This window comes from Eutrigla gurnardus (genome assembly GCF_963514095.1).
Source record: "Eutrigla gurnardus genome assembly, chromosome: 11".
In the NCBI taxonomy this organism is placed as follows: Eukaryota; Metazoa; Chordata; class Actinopteri; order Perciformes; family Triglidae; genus Eutrigla; species Eutrigla gurnardus.
The window spans coordinates 6,937,117-6,956,963 of record NC_139925.1 but is presented as its reverse complement, the minus strand read 5'-3'; the positions used below and the strand labels follow the sequence as shown (position 1 = coordinate 6,956,963).

General features: G+C 45.5%; 2 protein-coding genes across 12 annotated transcripts in view; both read left to right on the top strand.

The window, feature by feature from the left end:
* The window catches only part of tacc2 (transforming, acidic coiled-coil containing protein 2), a 32,988-nt gene extending 18,457 nt beyond the window's left edge, over nt 1-14,531 (top strand). For 2 of the 11 annotated variants that reach the window (XM_084020842.1, XM_084020841.1), the window contains 17 exons: nt 1,277-1,383; nt 1,738-3,148; nt 3,328-3,363; nt 4,531-4,588; nt 4,678-4,882; nt 5,269-5,318; nt 5,444-5,553; nt 5,764-5,917; nt 6,239-6,385; nt 6,729-6,821; nt 9,942-10,082; nt 10,175-10,251; nt 11,285-11,337; nt 12,503-12,663; nt 12,785-12,891; nt 13,368-13,488; nt 13,581-14,531. In XM_084020842.1, the coding sequence (XP_083876968.1) occupies nt 1,277-1,383; nt 1,738-3,148; nt 3,328-3,363; nt 4,531-4,588; nt 4,678-4,882; nt 5,269-5,318; nt 5,444-5,553; nt 5,764-5,917; nt 6,239-6,385; nt 6,729-6,821; nt 9,942-10,082; nt 10,175-10,251; nt 11,285-11,337; nt 12,503-12,663; nt 12,785-12,891; nt 13,368-13,488; nt 13,581-13,646 (3,097 nt within the window). In that variant the 3' untranslated portion in view covers nt 13,647-14,531. Of the gene's footprint in view, nt 1-1,276; nt 1,384-1,737; nt 3,149-3,327; nt 3,364-4,530; nt 4,589-4,677; nt 4,883-5,268; nt 5,319-5,443; nt 5,554-5,763; nt 5,918-6,238; nt 6,386-6,728; nt 6,822-7,560; nt 7,621-9,941; nt 10,083-10,174; nt 10,252-11,284; nt 11,338-12,502; nt 12,664-12,784; nt 12,892-13,367; nt 13,489-13,580 lie in introns of all 11 variants that reach the window. The other 9 variants (XM_084020844.1, XM_084020846.1, XM_084020845.1 and 6 more) reach the window with 9 other exon arrangements.
* A 614-nt stretch (nt 14,532-15,145) lies between these two features.
* ly6pge (lymphocyte antigen 6 family member pge) lies at nt 15,146-19,086 on the top strand. Its single transcript, XM_084020953.1, has 3 exons — nt 15,146-15,473; nt 17,223-17,339; nt 17,762-19,086. Exons 1-3 carry the CDS (start codon nt 15,413-15,415, stop codon nt 17,953-17,955), a joined length of 372 nt encoding a protein of 123 aa, XP_083877079.1. The 5' UTR covers nt 15,146-15,412; the 3' UTR covers nt 17,956-19,086.
* The last annotated feature ends 761 nt before the right edge of the window (nt 19,087-19,847 follow it).

Sequence of the window (19,847 nt, the reverse complement as noted above, 5' to 3'; positions counted from 1 at the left end):
GTAATAAGCACGTTTTATCAGAGGCTGATGGGAAATGGGCTGCCATTTCTTCTGCTGGAACGTGGTTCAGGAGCAAGAGACAGAGAAGAGGGGTAGAGGGAGGGAGGGGAAGGAGAGAGCAAGGCTCAGAGAGAGAGAGAGAGAGAGAGAGAGAATATATATAGCATGCACGCTGTGGGCTTCTGCAGCCAGACTCGTTTAGATTGGGAGGCATCGATTCCTCTATCTATGGCCACAGATGTCGGAGAGGAGCAACGTGAAACGCCTGTGATTGTAGATTAGAAACAAAGAGGCAGCAGACAATAGAGGGAGAAGAGAGAAGGCAGAGGGAAGGTTGGATCTGGTGGTCTTGGTTCGTCTACCTGTGTGTCTGGCAGTACAGCACAGCGGTGCGGAGAGCTGTCGCCCCGGCCGGCAGCCATGCCAGTGACTACGTGGCAGGCTCTGTCTCCCCTGCAGTGGGCTCGATGGGGCTGGGACACACTGCTGGGAGGGGCAGGAGACGGGGACAGCCCGGGCTCCGATCCGGCTCTGGGGCTCCTCAGGAGTCTCTCCTGGGGCTCACGGCATGACAATATGATCGGTGTTGCCGAGGGGATGGTCAAAAAGAGGTGAGACAGGATGGGAGGCTAAGGACCTTTATGGTCAGGTTATCTGGTGAGCTTCGCTGCGTGTGTGTGTGTGTGTGTGTGTGTGTGTGTGTGTGTGTGTGTGTGTGTGTGTGTGTCCGTCGCTGAGGAAAACCAATCAATATTTGCTCTTGTGTGTGTTGATAACAATGTGATTTTTATTTACAGCCTATATTGTCATGCAGAAATTGTTCATTCCCCCTCCGTGTCCCTCCCTATGTATTTTACATCTGTGGTATGGATTTTGAGGTGGTCGTGTGTGTGTGTGTGTGTGTGTGTGTGTGTGTGTGTGTGTGTGTGTGTGTGTGTGTGTGTGTGTGTGTGTGTGTGTGTGTGTGTGTGTGTGTGGGGTGTTGCATTGTGTAGGTCGAGGTTGGGTAATCCCGTGTCTCAGATGTGTCCTTAAGTGTCACCTCACTGCAGATTCAGCGTTTTCATTTGCAGCCATAAAAGTCAATCGAATGAAAACAGAAACACAGACTACAGGCTACAGGGGATTTCACACTCACTACCTGAAGCCCTAAAGAATCATACCGGAACTGATTTCTTAGGAAATAGATGGATCCTTCGTGTCTGAATGAGAGACGTTAAGCATCCTAATGCATTCACAGTGCAAATGATACAGTTGTATGAATCTTTTGTTATAGGAGTTCAGACTCTGATGGAGCGTTTGAGACCCCTGAAGCAACAACTCCAGTGAAGGCTGTTTCTCCTGTAGACCCCCCCACCCAGGAACTAACTTCTGATGACAAAGGTAGAGTAAGAAGATTATGCCACGATGTGCATAGCTCTTATACAGTATGATGCTCTGTTTCGGCGTTATAAAAAAGGAGGTGTAAGAAAGTCTTATTACACCATCTAGTGGAATAAAGCAGTATTTCTCCACAAAACTGGGACTTATGGGTAGTCTAGGAGAGGTTCTCATGTGGTTATTTTCCCGTATTTTCTATCTAGGGACTCTTATTGAATTATTTATAATGCATTCATCTCTATAATTGGATGTGTCAGAAAGCCAGCTTCTGATCTCCATGCAGGCTTCCTTTTTCTTTTTCCTTTTTTTTTTAGCAGCGAAAAACCTCTTTACGTTACGTCTCTCCATCTTTTGCAGTAGCAGACTCATCAGTCAGTCTTCCGGACGCTGATTTGACTCCAGCTGATGCACCATGCCGTTCCCCGTCCTTCGTTTTTGACGAGAACAAGCCCATTGCAGCCAGCGGCCAATACATCATCGAGCATCCTGTAGATTTGACAAGTCACAATCTGATCCGTTCGCTCAGCCTCCAGGGAGGAGAGCTAGACGGTGCTGGTCCGTTGGACGCATCAACACCAGGAGGTTTCCGCCCACATGCTGAATCCTTCAGCGTAGGCACTGAGAGTGCCCCGGGGACACTCCACAGGCCCAAGAAAGTCCGTCCTGGGTCCTTGAAGAAGAAGCCTCTTCTAAGGCAGAACTCCAACCCGGAGAGTCCGAGGCCAGCCTCATCCAGCAGCACCCCAGAGACCAAGAAGAGGGCAAAGCCTCGAACCGCCAGCCCTCTCCAGGCTCAGGAGGAAGCAGAGGGAGGACCTGCAACCCCGAGCCCTGGGGGAACCCTCCGCAAGACCAGGAAGAACCGTGTGGAGACTCCTCCTCCTCTGCCAGAGGAGACCAATCATACGAGCCAAGAGGAGAGCCTCGTCACCCCTGTCTTGCCCTTGTGTGAGGAGAAGACCCATCTACCTGGTAGTCCAACGGGCGGAGACGAATCCCCCATCCCCCCTAGTACCACCTACAAATGGGATCCAGACAATTTTGAGAACATCGACCCTTTCAATACGGGAGGTAGTAAAATTCCTAATTCCCCCATTCTGGGTCATAGAGCTCCTGTGTGTGCCCCTATTGCCACCCCTCCAGAGAAACCCCGTGTCTCCACTGAGGAGGCGCGTCCCCCAGCTCCTCTCAAAGAGCCAATCACCAATCCTGAAGAGCAACCCATAATCCCTAAGCGTCAGTCGGTAAGGCTGGAGTTTGACTACTCTGAGGAGGGCAGTGAGGCGCCACACCAGGCCTCCCCCCCGACCAAGAAAGTGGGCAAGAAGCCCGGTGCCAAGATGCCTCTGAGGAAACCAAAGCTGGGGCTGAAGAAGGCCCCTCCGGTACAGCCGGAGCTGCTGGACAATGATCCTCCAGCGACCCACAACGGCAACGAGGAGGAAATCCCAGTTCCGGAAGCCTCTTACAAGTTTGAACCCGACAAGTGGGATGATCCGAACTTCAATCCGTTTACATCTAAGAAAGGCATCGGCAACTCCCCAAAACTACCCAGGTCGACTTATGCCTTCGACACCAATGACTTTGACGACTCTGCAGACCCTTTTATGTCGTCCAATAAGATGGCCAACTCCCCTCCGAAGGCCTCGGCTTCCTTTGATTTGCCACCCAATGACTGTGACAATGAAAATGACAATGACAACCTTGGGGAGCTGGAGGACCAGAATCTGAACAAACCCGCCAAAAAGAAGAAAACTCCGATCAAATCGTAAGTTCCCAGTCCATCACCACAGGGCCGTAGACTTCCAGAGCGTTGCATTAATGTGTCTGAATGTGTGTGTCGGTGAGGTCAGTCAGTGTTTGTACGTTGGTCCTCGTGTCTATGATGCCGCTGTCCTCCTGTCTGTCTCTCTGTCACCTGTGTCTGTGTATTCTCATATGTCACAGGAAGTCCAGGAGTGTGTCTTCTCTATGTTGTCTGTTGTAAGTACAGGGACAGCACAACCCTCCATCCCTCCATGTGGCCTCTTTAAAATCAGCATGTTTTCCCTCTTCCTATTAACAGAAACATCACAACCCCCCAGTGCCCCACTATCAAACGATGCCATGTGAACTTCTTTCAGCCCTGCCCAGCCAGTATTATGTACTGACCACATCATACTACAATTAGTATAGCAAATACTTTATATATTATCTCAATAGTTGCTTCAATATGGTTGGGTGTGGTCAGCAGTGTGAAATCCAAATAGAGTACAAGTCCAAGTACAGCAGCCTTCGATTGGTAACTCGACACATGATGATGTGTCATCACACACACACAGATTCTAACAGAAATGTCTCCCAAACAAACTAAAATTAGAACAAATTAGGTTTTGTGGTAATGTCCTATTTCCTTTTTCTACTGAAGCGACAAAAAATATCTTTCTTTGCTATACATGTGCTTTTACTGATGTGCCACTGTGCAACAAAGGAGGTGCTAGGGCGCCCTCTTGTGTTCATTTTTTGCTATTGTTCAAAAGAGCTAAAGCTGTATCATAATGATTATACTTTTATAGATAGATGGTTTTTAGGGGTGTTCACACATTTATACGCATTCCTATTGACTAAAGCGTCATTTAAGAATTACAGCCATGACACACTGGACCTTAAATGTTATTTATCAGATGCATTTATTAGTAAATTTAGAGCATCCATATTGTTAAGGGATCTATAATTTGAGATCTGAACAACAATAAAAGCCTTCCACTCACAGTTAATCTACAGTAACAGATTATGTTTGCATCAATGTCCTAACTAACCTGTTACATTACCAAAAACACTTTTATCGATTTGTGTGAAAAGTCCTAACCTTCATTTACCACTACTTCAGTTACTAACTGCAGATTCAACCCTCGTCACTGTTCTGTTCACTGCTTCAGCCACACATAGACTACAGTAAGTGGTACAGGCTACACACATGGTAATATGTGCTCTGTGCAAATAATGTTTATTTTATGCAAAAGCAGATGCACACACATTGCGACTTTAAAGCAAATCCACCACACTTGTACTGTTAGACAGTGACTGTTGGATCTAATAAAGAGTTGTGTACTGAAGGCGATGAATCTCTCTAGATCTTGATGAATGATCATGTTTATTTCTTTTTCCCAGTAATACTTTCAGAGTGAAGAGGTCGCCAAAGAAATCCCCGTTGTCTGACACATCCCAGGTGCGTACTGTACCTAATTTCCCTACGTTTTTTTTCTCTCTCTTCCCACACTGACCACTGACCACACTACCGCCGCCTTTGTGTTGCAGGATCCTACGCCCACCGAAGAAAAGCCGTCCCTCCCACAGGACGACCTCGCCACAGACGAGGAGAAGCTGGCCTCCTCCACCTCTCACAAGTGGGCGGCCCTGCACGACATGGATGCAGATTTGACCTGCGACCAGCAGGACTTCCCTCAGCCCTGCGACCTGACCTCCTTTGTTAACGAGAACAGTCTTCCTCAGCAGACTCCAGGTGAGGCTTTCTGACTCTGTCGGATCCCTCCTCATACCTCCAGTCACCTGTGTCCAAATAAATGCCGACAGAGATCAAAGCACGGGTAGCGCTCAAAGGATATTCAAAGCTTCTGTTTGGATAAACCGTCGTGTACTCTTCATTCATCCAGCAGGGTTATTGATTTTCTTTGTTGTGGCAGTGAATCAAACCTGCTGGCCCAGTTCTCGATTGACCTCTGACCTTCAGAAGAGCCTCCTCTTCCCAGAGGCTGTGTGGCTCAGCCCATCTGGGTCAGAGATGAAATCAAAAGCAAGCTCTGCTTCTGATCCCAGGGCTCAACGCTGGCTGAATTGTCTCTCCATTTCCTTCTTCTGCCTCTCAAACTTTCGTTTTGTCTTTGTCAGTGCACGACTATGAAATTGAGTACATGGAGAAGCTCGGCTCTGCTTCGCCTGTGAGTATTTGACATAAAGAATTTACCGAATGTTTCTTTTTCATGCTGATACTTTTTATATATGATGTGTTATTTCAAATAAAAATTCACAAAGCTAATGTTTTCTTCTCTTGTGCATCTTGTAGCCACTGTCTGTGAAGAAGCCATCGTTGTACTTGAAGTTGGACTCGGTATCTGACAACTTAACCAAGAATACGTGCTCAAATGGATCTGACCCCAGCTCCCCCTGCACAGGGTACGACACACTCTATTACTGCCATACTGCCCGTTTTGTGTCTATGATAGTAGTATTTTATCCATTGTATGGTCACTGCATACTGTAGGATTCGCCACAGTATACTATCTAGTTTGCTAATTGTAAACCAGAATGACTTGGAGGTGTAATATGTGCATTATATACAGACAATGACGTCCCTCTCTCCCCCGTTTCTCTCCCTCTGAACAGGAGTTTCGAGGAGATGGAGGCCCAGATAACAGCGGGTATGAAGACGCCGGTGCTGAGCTCCCGGCCCGGTCCCGAGGGCTCCGCCGGGGACAAGGGCAGGAAGAGAGAAATCGAGGCACTCAGCCGAACGCAGAGCAGAGAGCGGGACGAGCAGGTGAGCCCGAACGCTTTTATAAATATTAAAACCGGATGTTATCACGTGTCTTGTCATTCCTATGTCTTGTCACCATCATGTCGGGAGCTTTGATTTTGTAACATTTACACCATGTCATTGTTTAGTCACAATGGAGGGGAAGAGATAGCGATTCTCATTAAAGTCTTTTATATATAAATAGCCAGTCCGCCACGCTAGCTCCCCAGCTTTAGCTGAGTGACTCAGCTCCCAATGCTGCCACTCAAACACTCAGCGCTCTGCTTTGCCATGCTGACCCCTGCCCTCCTCCCTGCCTCCCCCCCTCCCGGTGCCCTTATGTAGCCCCCTAACCAGGGCCCCGTGGAGGCCCCTGCTCCAGTCCTGGCCATGCCCCAGTTAGACAGGCTGTCCGAGTGTGACGACCTCCTGCAGTACCTGGAGCCCGACCTGGCCGAGACCAACCCCACCGCATTCGCCCAAAAGCTACAGGTGTGTTGACAGAACCACACGTGACCCCCCCCCCCCTCTTAAAAAACCTTGGTGGCCCATTTGTGACCCTGATATGTGATTGTGTGTTTTCACCTTGTGTCACCTTACCACATCCCGCCTTTTCATTTTGCACATTTCTCACCTCCTATTCCTCAGTTGCAGTATTTTGATGGTGTGTAAAAAAAAAAGAAGTAGACAGCTCCAGCAAGTGTGTGCGCTCAACTCAAGTTTCTATATGTTTTCCCTTTGCTCTCTCATCCTTGGGCCGCAACCCTCCCCCCCCCCTCCCTTACCCTTGAAATCCATCACCCCCTCCCCCCACCACCCCATGTGTGCGGCCCAGGAGGAGCTGGTGCTTGCTGCCCTGAGGATAGAGGCTCTGCAGGTAGCCAAAAGCATCTCTCAGTGCCCCTCCCTCTCCACTGTAAACCCCCAGGTACTGCGCTGAGTCCTGCACCTGCTGTACGAAAGTGTGTGTGTGTGTGTGTGTGAATGAATGATTACCGAAACGCAGCTGTAGTGTGCGTGCATGAGTGTGTCTTACCCTGCCTACCCCCCTCCCCAACACACACACACCATTCTGTGTGTGACTGTGAACTCATGCAGTCCTCCTCCCCCCTCAAATCTTTAACATGGCTTTAACCTGCCCAGCTCCCGCCCCCCCCCCTGACTAGCAGCGAGTCGTCTCCTCAACGGGACAGAGTGCTGTGCCTTCTTTGAGTCCCTTTGCCTTTATTATGCATGTTGGGCAACATGCATGTTGCCTGTCCATGAGAGGCTTATGAGCATGAATGTGACTGGGAATGTCTCGCGTGAGATTTGAGGGGTTAGAAGGATGTAACCCCACTAGATGTATTTGTTGACGCTTCGCTATCATCAGCCCCAAAATCCCAGTCACATTCTTGTTTTGTGATTTGGTCCTTTGCTCCCCAAGACTAACAGCACTAACAATCCGGTACACCAGGTAGGTGTTAGTGTTGAGTTTGGCTGGAAATCTCGGTAGCACTTGGGAATTTCGCTGGTTGGAGGACTTATGTGGAAACTACACATGCGTACATACAGTATACGAATAGTGAGGTTGTTGGCTTTGTCAGTGTCGGTGGAAAAACTCTGACGCTCCCCCCCCGTCCCGCTTTCCCTCTGCCTCTCATGCTATTATCCCACACGTTTTTCAGTCTCGACTCAAGAAACCCAGCACTCGACGGTGGAATATCAACGGTTCGCCTTTACTCAAAGTAAGAGTAGCAAACACCCCTGTGATCTGTCCCCGTCTGCGTCGAACTACAGTGCAGTCCAAGCATTTGGTCATAAACACATTTAAAAGCCCTTTAATGTGTAGTACCTCCAGTTTTGTACGGTCCGGTAAATAACAGGGCTCCTCCTCTTCTCATAAGCTGTTTGGATGTAAATGCCCTCTAATTAAAGATCCACACTTTACTCTTCTAGTGATGGAGTTCAGAGTCAAAACACTCATCCAAATGCCTGCAGACTACACTGTAAACTCCTGTAGACCCCAGAATTCCACCTTTTTTAAGGTCTTCCTACATTTTCGCGTACCATAGCTGTATTTTGTCCCAGTGAGCGAATTTGTTCAAGTTGGGTCAAACTTGTCATATCTAGTATCTCTCTTGTAGTCTTCAAATGGTTGTGTGTTTAATGTGTGTCTTTGACTTTTTTGTCTTTAAAATAACTAGTTTTTTGGGGGGGGTAAAGAACTCTTGCAGTTTACATGACGTGTGGTCTAGGATGATCTGATAAATGAGCTTTTTCAATCAGACTAACAACCAACAGGGAAGAAACGGGTACAGGCTCTGGAGCTTGTTGTTTGTGTGGCAGTTACTTAGTGTGAAGTCATTAAAAATGTGTTTGGTCAAATATAGCAGCAACCTCTCAGTCTGTAAAGTGAAGCCAATGCATAAATGCCTTCGCCCCTCCAGCAGGGGGCGACTCCTCTGGTTGCAAAAAAAGAAGTCTGATCGTGTAGAAGAGAAAATGACCATACATCTCATTTGATTTATTCCCTCAGTAAATTTTAAACATGACTTTATGGTCTCAATCACTAGATAAGGGTCTCATTTTCTAAATGATGGTGACATTTAGAGTCAAATAGACCATAAAGCAGGCTATGCTTTATGTCAAGCCTTGTGATTGACAGGTCGTGGTCTGGGAGTTGTCTCTGTTTTCGTTGTAGAAAGTAAACCCTTTCACAGTGTGGTTTTATTTCCCGGAAGTTAACTCCTAACATTTTAGTCGAGCTAAAAATGTGTTATTGAGCGTAATGTTGGACTTATCTCCGCCCTCTCATGTCACTTCAGTTGCAAAAAAACAAGAGGATGACGGCCAAAATGTCGAACTCAAGCCTACAAATCGTTTATTTATAGTAAGCCTACATGCAACTCGCTCATACCAGAGGTATATGTTAAATGTTATTTCATATTTACTTTACTGGCATTTAAGCTCTTTTAGGGTTTGTTAACTTCAAAAGACCCAGTCATAGCGTGGCTTCGCCTAATGTCAGCTGGGATCAGCTCCAGCCCCCCCACGACGCTGGACAGGATAAGCGGTTGATAATGGATGGATTAATGTGAGTCATACCACCACAGGAACTGTTTGGGTTAATGTTTAAAGTTTCTGTCTAAGCCTCTCTGAAGTGGGAGGGTAATCCCACTCAGTACCTGACTAAAGAGCAAAAAAAAGAGGTCCATGGTTACCTCAACTCGACTGGTCTTTACCTTCAGTGGAATAATGGAAATTACTGCTTCAGCTAGACCAAACACTTCACTCTCTTTCTCCAAGTATTAGTGGATCTCGGTCTCCTTGTCCCCTGTGAACCCCTACTTTTTCATCGAATCCTCCCGTAATCCGGGTCTCCCAAGGATGACTAAATCCCTTTTTCCGAGCAGAGTTTTAGGGCACCAAAAATGGCTCGAGACAGGGATTTTTCTTGCATTTTGATGCAATGAAGTGTGGAGTTCGTGTTGGTAGAGCATTGTCATAGGTTCACCCTCTTTGTAATAGTAAGATAATTTGGGAAAATGCCGTAACAGGTCACACGATGATTCTGGAACAGGTAAGACCACTATGATGTGCTTTAACATGAGACTAACATCTACTTCCCATGCAACATCTACTTCCCATGCTGCCCGGTCCACCTCCCTATCCTCCCCCTCCTGTACATGATGTAGCTGTTGCTGCATCCTTCCTGTGTGCCTTGCCTGGACCAATCACATTCAAGCTACTGCCATGAAGCAGGTGATCCTCATCACCGCTCAGCTGGGGGCAGCATCAGCCAAATCACTTGGCTAATACTGTGGCATATGAAGACTGTTTCATCCAATCATGTGGGCGGCTAGACCAAAGTCTTCAGGAACATCATCAGCCTGTCTCATTTACATCTTGGTTTTTTGCAGTGCGGCACATTTAGATGTAGTTTGACGCTGCCTTTTTGCGGGTTTGGGTTCAGGAATGCGTGTGAGGGGTGAGATTGGCTCAGTCTGGTTTGTAACTGGTCATGTTTCCTTTCCTCTCCCACCTCTCCTTCGCTTCCTGGAAGCAGCACAGAGACTTGTCGTCTCCGGTGGAGAGCGGCGTGTCCGTGAACTCGCTGTACGCCAGGACCGCCACCAGCCACATCGAAGGGGAGAGTCCCCACCTACCCAGAGAACTGGACCACTCGCTGGGGATTGCACGAGAGGAGGTGCGCCCTCCCCCCTCAACAAATTTTACATTTTTATTATGATACATTTGATCACAATTCTCACACTTAACTTTTTTTGTTGCATTCCTCAGATCGTGACAAAGGAGAAAGAAGTGCTGGAGTGGCAGAGGAAGTATGAAGACAGCCGGCAGGAAGTGGTGGAGATGAGGTAAGAGGTAGCACCTTTGGGTTGTCGTCACCCTTCAACCTTACAGGATGGGTTTAACATTTCGCTGTGTTTCTGATCAACGGTACAAAGGTGCTGTGTCACGATGCTGAGTGTCTCCATCCATCAACGCTTAACATGATGATTGGTTATCCTCGCTTTAAGTGTAGAGAAATCTGATTCCCACTATCCGCACGAGTGTTAGTGGAATAGATGATATATCTGCCAACTGCCTGACAACACCTCTAAACTGCACTCACATGTACGTCTACAGATGATCAATCTATGTCCAACATATGCGGGTTCAAGGAGATGGAGATACGAGGCCTTGTTCTCTGCCAGCAGGTGGTGTGTGTGTGTGTGTGTGTGTGTGTGCATGTGTGTGTGTGTGTGTGCGTGGGGGTCCAGCTGGCCACAGTTCAGTTAGTGTGGATCACGCAGAGCTTACTCCCATTTTGACTAATTAGGCTCAGGATAAGGAGGAGGCTAAGAGGCTAAGGGCGAGGCACGGCTAATCAATCCTCCTGCCTTTGGCGACCTGCTTTTCCCAAAACATGGCTTCCTTTTGGGCCCTGCTTCTCCACGGACCGGCGTGTTGGGCAAATTCTAGCAGAAAGACTCAGGAAGGGCACTGGACATAGTGCAGATAATTGAAGGATACAAGGCTACGGATGGTTTCGGGCACTTAAAACACTTCCATTATTCAATAATCCACTTACTTAAAGGTGTAGGCTGGATAACAGATGCCTTGTTTACCTACAATCGTATTTATAGCACCTTTTTTCAGTTCCAGCTGTATGTTTTTATTTCAACATCTTGCCAACAGACAGGCAGACACTTTCATTGATGGAGACGAAGTGTATAAATTGCATAAACATGTATATCTTGAACAGCTGGGATCGGCTCCAGCCCCCCCGTGACCCTAAATACAGGATAAGCGGTAGAAAATGGATGGATGGATGTATATCTTGATATGATTTGTCATGCTAGTGTAATCCCATCCATGTACTGATGATGCACACTTTCTCATCCACAGGAGGATTGTTGCCGAGTATGAGAGGACGATTGCACAGATGATCGGTAAGTTCAGTGTTCAGGGAATCCAGCTATTCAGTTGCTGACAAAACCCAATCAGTGGTGCCAGGTTTACTGACTTTTCAGTGCACATGAATTTGATTTCAAACCTCAGTATTTGTTTCCTTTCCCAACCTCTGCCACAACTTGTTTGCTGCACTTGTTTATTTGCAAACCAAGCAGAAGAAAAAATGAACAATGAACAAATGTATTTTTGTCCCCTACTGCCGCTGATTTCGGAGTCAAATATTCACTTTATCCTCTGACTCAAGCTGGCTTTGCTGTGTGCTTCCTTTTATGTTTATTTGATACAAATCCGGATGTGGTCGGAGGGGGAGGTGCATGTCCAGCTTCTCTGGACTCATTAAAATCCCGCCGCAGGTTCACATCTGTGCTCTCACCTTTCTTCACCACCTGACAAATTGCTAAAATTTCCATTTTTTTACTCTCATTAAAAGCACCGTCACAAAAAAAGGGGGAGAATGTGTCTGCTCGTGTCTAACACTTGGCTCTCTCACTTGTCTTGCCCTCCCAGCTTGACTTAACACAGTCCCTTTTCTTTTCTGTTCTGCTCCCATCTTTGCTCCCCTTACTATTTGATAACCCTGACAGGCATGCCAGGTGAGTAACACGGAATTGTCCTTCACCTTGTTTGTGTCGGCTCACATCTTCCCCGCCCGTCCGTCGGAGAGGGGACAAGATGTGCTCATGTCCTCCATCTCATCCAGTCACTTTTGTGCATTTGTGTCGCGTCTCATCCTGTGTGTTAAGCTGTTTAGTATTTTGCCTTTTTGAATGGGTAAAATAATAGAATCATCTGATGTTAAATACATACTGGAAACCTGCTTCTGTACTGTAGATCCATAGAGTTAAGCAGGTTGGTCATCTATACGTGTGACAGGAAAGGAGGGGGGCTTTGGTGTTTAATACTGAAGGATCTGGAAGCCACTAGCAGCTACCAGCTGTGTTTTTATGCTCTTATTTCCCCATTGTTAAGTGTTTGCATGCTGCAGAAATTCTAGTCTAGTATTAAAACCCTTCAATCATTCTAACCTGCAAATTCATTTTGACATACCGTCAAAAACAAACACGTGTGTGGTGGTCTACGTTCCCGGTACAGCAGACTCAGACTCGCTACACCATCTGATCTACAGTGTGTCTGTGTGTGTGTGTCCATCAGAGGATGACCAGAAAGAGAAGTCTCTCTCCCACCACACCATCCAGCAGCTGATCATGGAGAAGGACCAGGCCCTGTCCGACCTCAACTCCGTGGAGAAGTCCCTGGCCGAACTCTTCCGGCGCTACGAGAAGATGAAAGACGTGCTGGAGGGCTTCCGCAAGGTGACTTCAGCACACATTGTTCACAACTAAAGAGCGCATTCAGCAGAACCGGCCTTGCAAGTCATCGAAAGATGACGATCCTTTATGGCGAGTCATTAAAATGTCTCTCACGCCGTTTCAGAATGAAGAGGTTCTGAAGAAATGCGCCCAGGAGTATCTGTCCAGGGTCCGCAAGGAGGAGCAGCGCTACCAAGCCCTGAAGATTCACGCAGAGGAGAAACTAGACAAGTAAGTGTCATCATCTCGCATTTAAGTTTGCACTTTCATAAAACTTTCCAGGATCATGGGGGTTGCAGAACGGTGACTTGTGTGAGAGAGAGAGTTATTACACCTCCTTTGTTCCCGTGTGAAAAAGAGAATTAAGTTTTAAGAAATTCTTAAAGTCTTTGAAATGAATGCAGGACTTCCTCTATTCAAGTCGACGGGGCTTCAGCAGAAATAATGGAGCCGAGCTGGCCATTCATTTGGTTTAAGTGTCATAAACCGGGTCTTGCCGGGGTCAATTTCTATCAGGAGATCTGTGGAGTTTCATTCTGAGACAGTTTAATGATTGTGTTTTGCGAGTTTCGTCCGGAGAGAAGAGAGGAGACCTCCCTAGCAGGCCACAACTCTCTTCCATGAGTTGATCTGCTTCACCTTCAGTCCATTAATTAAATTCGTCCTGAGACTCCTACACTCGATTCTCATTGTATCACTTTTTCTAGGGCCAATGCAGACATCGCTCAGGTGCGGATCAAGTCCAAGCAGGAGCAGGCCGCCCACCAGGCCAGTCTGAGGAAGGAGCAGATGAAAGTGGAATCCTTGGAGCGCACTTTGGAGCAAAAGGTCGGTCGATACTTTCAGTCCGGTGGTGTTAAAAGGACGCGAAATCATCGAAAAAATCCATAATTTGTTCCATTTTCACAATTGCTTTGTAGAACAAAGAGATCGAGGAGTTGACGAAGATCTGCGACGAGCTGATCGCCAAGATGGGGAGGAGTTAGCGACAACAGGCCACATCCCGCGGGGAAGAGGAGCGGCTGTGGGAAGAAAACAGAAGCAGATCAGATATATTTACCAGACTTCCAAGGACTGATGGACATTTAAGGCCAAAATGGTCTCAGGGGTTAAATCTCCTACTGACTTTGTGTATACAGGATCCACAGGAATGGCTTCCTGCTTATCACTCTGTACATTTTTGATGTGTCAGTGTATCGTACTGTACCAGGGCTCTGGTTTAAAGTTTTAGAAAAATGTATCATATCTCTAATGAGCGCGCCTGTGCATGAGAGTGTGTGAGTGCGAGTGTGCGTGCGATGATGAAAGCGAGTGTTTGTGGGTAAAAATTATCTATAATGATGTTGCCATGACAGCCACTGAGGGAGAAGACTGTTTACCCGTTCCTGTTGTCGTCTCCTCTTGATACAAGAGCAAAGATGGGCTTTGAAAAAGAGTAACAGAGATTTAGATTCATTCAATGTCCGCCACTAAGAGAAGGCAAACCATCACAACAGCTTACTGCATGTGGGAGATACAGAAGAATTGTAATGTTTCACGTTTGTATATACTGTAGCAAATTCCAAGTATGAAAAACAAAACTTATTCTGCATTTTTGATAGTTATTCTGTCGTTCCTCGGCCCTGCTTTCTTCATGAAAACCATGTAGATATTTGTCATATTTGTCATAGCTATCTCGATGAAAATTGTGCGACTATTTTTGGGTATTTTATTTTGATATAAAGCCAACTAATCGTGACGGGGAGTAATTTAATTTTGGATGAATATGTCCTAGTTCTGCTGTGGTCGTTTCACACTAAAGGAATAACTTTTTTTCTGCACAGCTGCTGTACAGCATCTGCTTACAAAGTGCAATAAAAGATGGCAATACAGCACACGTATTTCACCTTTACATGTTTCCTCATGAGCTTGGTTGATCTGGATCAGGAGAAATGTGTGATGATGATTATTTGACATTTTGATGCACGACTTTAGATCAGAAATTTAAAATATACATGTTATTAAATCATCAACAACAAAATATGAGGCTAAGTTTGGCATATTTATTGCCACAATAACCAATACCAGCTACAACTTCCTGCAAAGGACATGCCTTCACAATAAGTGTTGCAATTTATTCAGAAATATATCACTAAAAGTAATGGATGAGTGGTTCAAACGTCAACAATTCCAGGATCCCATTTTCTTATGTGACAAGATTATTATACCTGTTGCATATAACTACTTCAATAAAGGTCTAACATATTCAGAATAGCAAGGCTAATGAGGCAGATGACAGCCAACCTGAAATGATTTACAATACTTGTAGAATAAGTGATTTGTCACTTTAAATATAGAGTTAAACTTTCAAAATATCCAACTGAAGTAGAGGCAACTTTTCTATTACATCTCTATGGAAACAAGGCTGGTTGATGAACACTAATAGCACACAAGCATCACAGGATAACATGAATGTGCAATGGAGAAACCTGCACCTGTAGGTGGACCGGGTCACAGCAGGGACATGAGAGGGAAGAGCCCGACCCAGGATGGGTGTGGCTATAGCAGAGTCGTGAGTGGTGAGGTGAGACAGCAGAACAAGAAGAAGCAACTGTTGACACTCGGCACACAGAGCAGTGGGACCCCCAGGTGGAGGGGCTGCTCATCTCCTGGTCATCTGATAGCTCAGATTAAGCTAGAGGGGAGGGGGGCTTTAGGAGCAGACGACCTGCTCTTCAGTGTGTGACCAGGACGACCGAGGACCACCAGCACCATGAGAGCTGTCCAGTACTGTCAGATCCTCCTGCTGTCTGTGGTCCTGCTAGCAACCAACAGTAAGGACTACGTTTCTATTGTTTTCTAGGTATTCTTCTCCCCTGCCACTCTTGTATTTATAACAATAGCTTCCCTTTTTTCTGTATTTCTTTCAGTATTTCTTATATTTCTTTTCCTGTTAACTGAATATTTGTTCTAAATAGCTTCGCTCTCAGACATCAGGACAGAAACTGTTGGACATCTTAATTCTTTTTCTTTGTCTTCAACTAATGACTTCATTTGACACATTATATCATATCGGCTTTGTTAGTTGCTGTAGCTGAGTTTTGCCTTCCTTCAGTGTGTCATCCTTCTCCCTAACTAGCATGCAATCCCAGCAGCTAATCTTATAATAGGCCTGCAGGCTAATACTTCTAGTGTGTGTGTGTGTGTGTGTGTGTGTGTGTGTGTGTGTGTGTGTGTGTGTGTGGGGAGTGGCTGTGCTGTGCGGATAGATTGGGGTCAAGTACAAACAGCAGGGGGCATTCATGTGTCATGTCAACATACAGAGAGGCACTCGAGAAGCAAAGCAATGAGACAGTTTGGTTTGCTGTTGTTTTTTTGTTGTTTCCCTGTCAAAGTTATGCTTTTATCAGTAAAAGGGCTGAATTTATGACTTATTCCTTTCCCTCATTAACTTGATTTGTTGGTTCGGGGAGTTAAACTCCACCTCTTTTGGTCTTCTCTGTCATCCTGAATGTCAAAGATGGTAAAACACAAGCCCGGTGTTGAAGGAGGTTATTTTTGATGGCCAAGACAAGAGATGCCGTCATAAAGAATGTTTGAAGCTTTCGGTGATTCCTATAAGCCCGGCTTGGTTTGATCCGCTTAGGAAGCAGCATTAAAGGCTGTTTCTGAAGGGCCATTTCACAATTTAGGAGACGGATGGAGGTTTTCAAAAAAGAAGCACTAGAGTGCTATTTTAAAGGTCAGCTAGTTTTCAAATAAGCATTCCTTCCTCTGGAGAGCTTTAGAAAAGTGTTTTATACGCTGAAGTTGGCCCCCAGAAGCTTCAAGCAGAAGGTTAGAAGGATGTGTTTTTAAATCTAGCACTTCAGTTGAATTCTTTGCCTGATTTAGTGAAGCTGTGGGTGAAAGAAGTGATTAATTAGTGCTCTATCTTCACTTCACTCTCACTGCGCCCGGTGGCACAACATCATACATCAGAGTCAGCCAGATGTGAATGCACCACGCCTGTGTGCACACGCTCATCAAACACATCGATCCTGTGCTGATGGGAGGTAAAAAATCCAGAGTCGAGGCCCTTGTAACGCTGCGTGATATTCACAAACAATGGACCACAATGCATGACGAATGGGACGGAGATATCTGGAGTATGCCACAATGTTCCATGCCAGTGTAGCGGCACATTAACTCGACTTTTTATGCCTTAAAAGAAATCAATGCATCTGATGCAGGTTGTTTTTTTTATTGTTTCATTTGAGGATATATTTAGTGGAAAATCCTATATTAGCATCATAATAATAAACAGTTCCCATCAACCAGGTCAGTCTAAGACTATCATGGGGCTGGGATTTAAAAGTCGTGGTGCTGTATTTCCCTTTAAATGTGCTCCAGTGGTATTATGTATCTTTATGGCTTACATGGCATTGCTGTTATATGAGCATATGTGTATATCAGCACATCTTTGATATGACATATCAAGATAAGCTTTTGGAGATCACTAACCCAGTCAACACGCCACCATTGTCTCATGCTGATTTTAGCGAGCATGCACACTAAGCAGCATTTATTTCTGTGTCCTCCAGGTGAGGCTCTGCGATGTTACACCTGTATGGGCTCCACCAACGAAGACTGCAACCAACAAGGCTCCAGGTTTTGTCCCAGCTACTCGGATGCCTGCGCCGTGGTGGTGGGCCATAACAGTGAGTCCGCTCAGTAGCCTTTTTTTCTTTTACTAGTTCCCTTTCTACCGACAAAAGCTCTGTTTGGATCTCCATTTGAGGATGTGTGTGTTTAACGGGCAGGACAGGCTGCTGTCTGGAGACACATCCCGGTCAGCGGGGGGTCCCAGGCTTTTAAGGAAATGAAGAGCTTTGCTGCTTTTACACAATCAATATCCTTAATTAGGACACCATGTGTTCATGTCACCGAGACAATTCCTCTGTGCAACTTTAACTTAACTCAGTTATTTAATTTAATCCTGCACAAGGCAAGAGTTGCACATAAACAACCTTATTAATCATCAACAGTTTGGGCAACAGGAGAGACCATCAAGTCTGTGTTTTCCCCAAATTAAATAGTAGCTGCAGTGTAATTGACTTCTATTTCTTTGCCGTTTTGCCAGGTGGAGTGATGAAGTCGTGCTCCTACAAGTCGTTCTGCAGTCAGGCCAACAGTCAGGGCTACAGAGCGCCGGGCGCCAAAGTTCACTGCTGCTACAGCGACGACTGCAACGTGACGAGCTTCGCCTCCCGGCTACCGACACTCAACTTTCTGCTGCTGGCTCTGCTTCTGTTGTTCCACTTCTGTTTCAAGTAGTGCTGTTCTCATTCGCTCCAAAAAAACGCCAAATAATCATCGTTTTACACTACGCATGCTGTTTTCCACTAAACGGGTGCCTATGTGACGCAGAGTTACTGTACATGGAAGAGCTGGAGGTGCTCGGTGTGACTGCTTGGATTATACACACGATTGTTGTTGGATTGAGTCCATTAAGCAGTTCTCAAGTATGCGTTTTCAATGGATTTCACTAAGCCGATAACGTGAGGATCTTAAGGGACCTTTTGGGAATAACAGAGTTATTATGCTTCCTACATTAAAGAGATGCTGTTCATCAGTTTCCCCCACTCTGGTCCGATCCTCAGCACACAATGTATGAAACTGCAGGATATTAGGGACCAGAATCACCTCGCATGTTAGGTTTTCACTTCACCCGTGTTGTTTTTCACCAACATACCTAAACGCCCAAGTGTCTCAGCATTGCAGCAGATGTTCCTGTGGGTAAATATGGCACAAAGAGCTCTATCAGCTCAGCTGGCGTGTCGTTGCATCATTAGCCGACCTACCTGTCAACCTCATATCTGACGAGTTGTGTGAGAGATATTTTGGAAGGCAGCGGGGGAAAAAAACTCTTCTCACACTCTGCAAATCCACATAAGCCTTTTACAGGCTCGGGGCAAGGTGCGTTACACCGGTGGAGTTAATCCACCGCGTTTGAAGTCGCTTAAAGAATTACTGAGTTTATAATCAGAGTCAAGGCAGACCTCACTGGAGGATGGCCTACAAGTAGAGGCATTGTATAGGAAATTAAAGAGGTGACAAATATTGTCATTTTATTGGAACTTATGTTAGAAAATGTTTATTTTTTTCTGGTGCAATGTACATAAAATACAGAAACCTGCAGCTGCTGGTGTCTTAATGCATTTTTAGTATTAACGCTTATTTAAAAAAATGCATAAGTGAGGAGTTACAGTATAATACATTTGAGCAGTCTGCACACTCAAATCTTTTGTGGATTATTTTACTTACTTATTTTCTACGTGTTTCTCAATATATATGGAATTAACATCCAATGTAATTTAATGTATAGAAACTAGGGATGCCCTATTGCAAGGACATATTCTACCACTGAAGGGCACGACAGAGATCATACTGCAGACCAAATGAAAACAATGTAATTCAATGTAAATAAAAAAACACATGTAAAAGTATTTCTGTCTCTGTGTGTTTGTAATCATTTTTGTCTTTTAAATCTATTCTGTGTTAATATCATTATTATTATTAAAAAAAAAAGAAGAAAAAAAAAAGGGAGATAATAAAGTTTAGCCCCACCCGGCCAGCACCCTAAGTGATCCAGATCAAACACACCCAACAGGTGCATGCTGGGTATAGCTAGCTTGCTACATGCTAACACGCTTGGTGCGGTGCAGACAGAGCATCCTTCCATCTCAAACATGTATGCGACTTTCAGTGGACTGGGACTGGTCTTATACTGGTTATACTGGGACAGCGAGGCTGAGTGGACTGGAAACATTAATGGTGATTAATGAACGAGCAGAAAAGGAGGATTTCAGACAGGTGAGTGACGTCACATACGTGCTTGTCTGCTCTACTTTCATGTGTTGTTTTATTTCTTCTGACGTGGCGGGATTTGTATGTTACTTAGTAGTGAGTGTCCTTAGAACTTTATATTGTGTTTCTGGTGAATGCAGCAAAGATAGGCCTACACTGAGGATGTTGTGTGGTTTATAATTAGTTGTGTACACAGAATGCAAAGTGGATCTAATTAGGAGTGTATTGTAAGCTTGGACATAAGGGCAGGTAATTGTTGTTGAAATGTTAATTAACTTTGACTTTCTAGCCTCAATGTCTTCTTTATTTAATATATGATAGCCATCCCTTACCCTTTCAGTAATGCATTAACTTAGCAT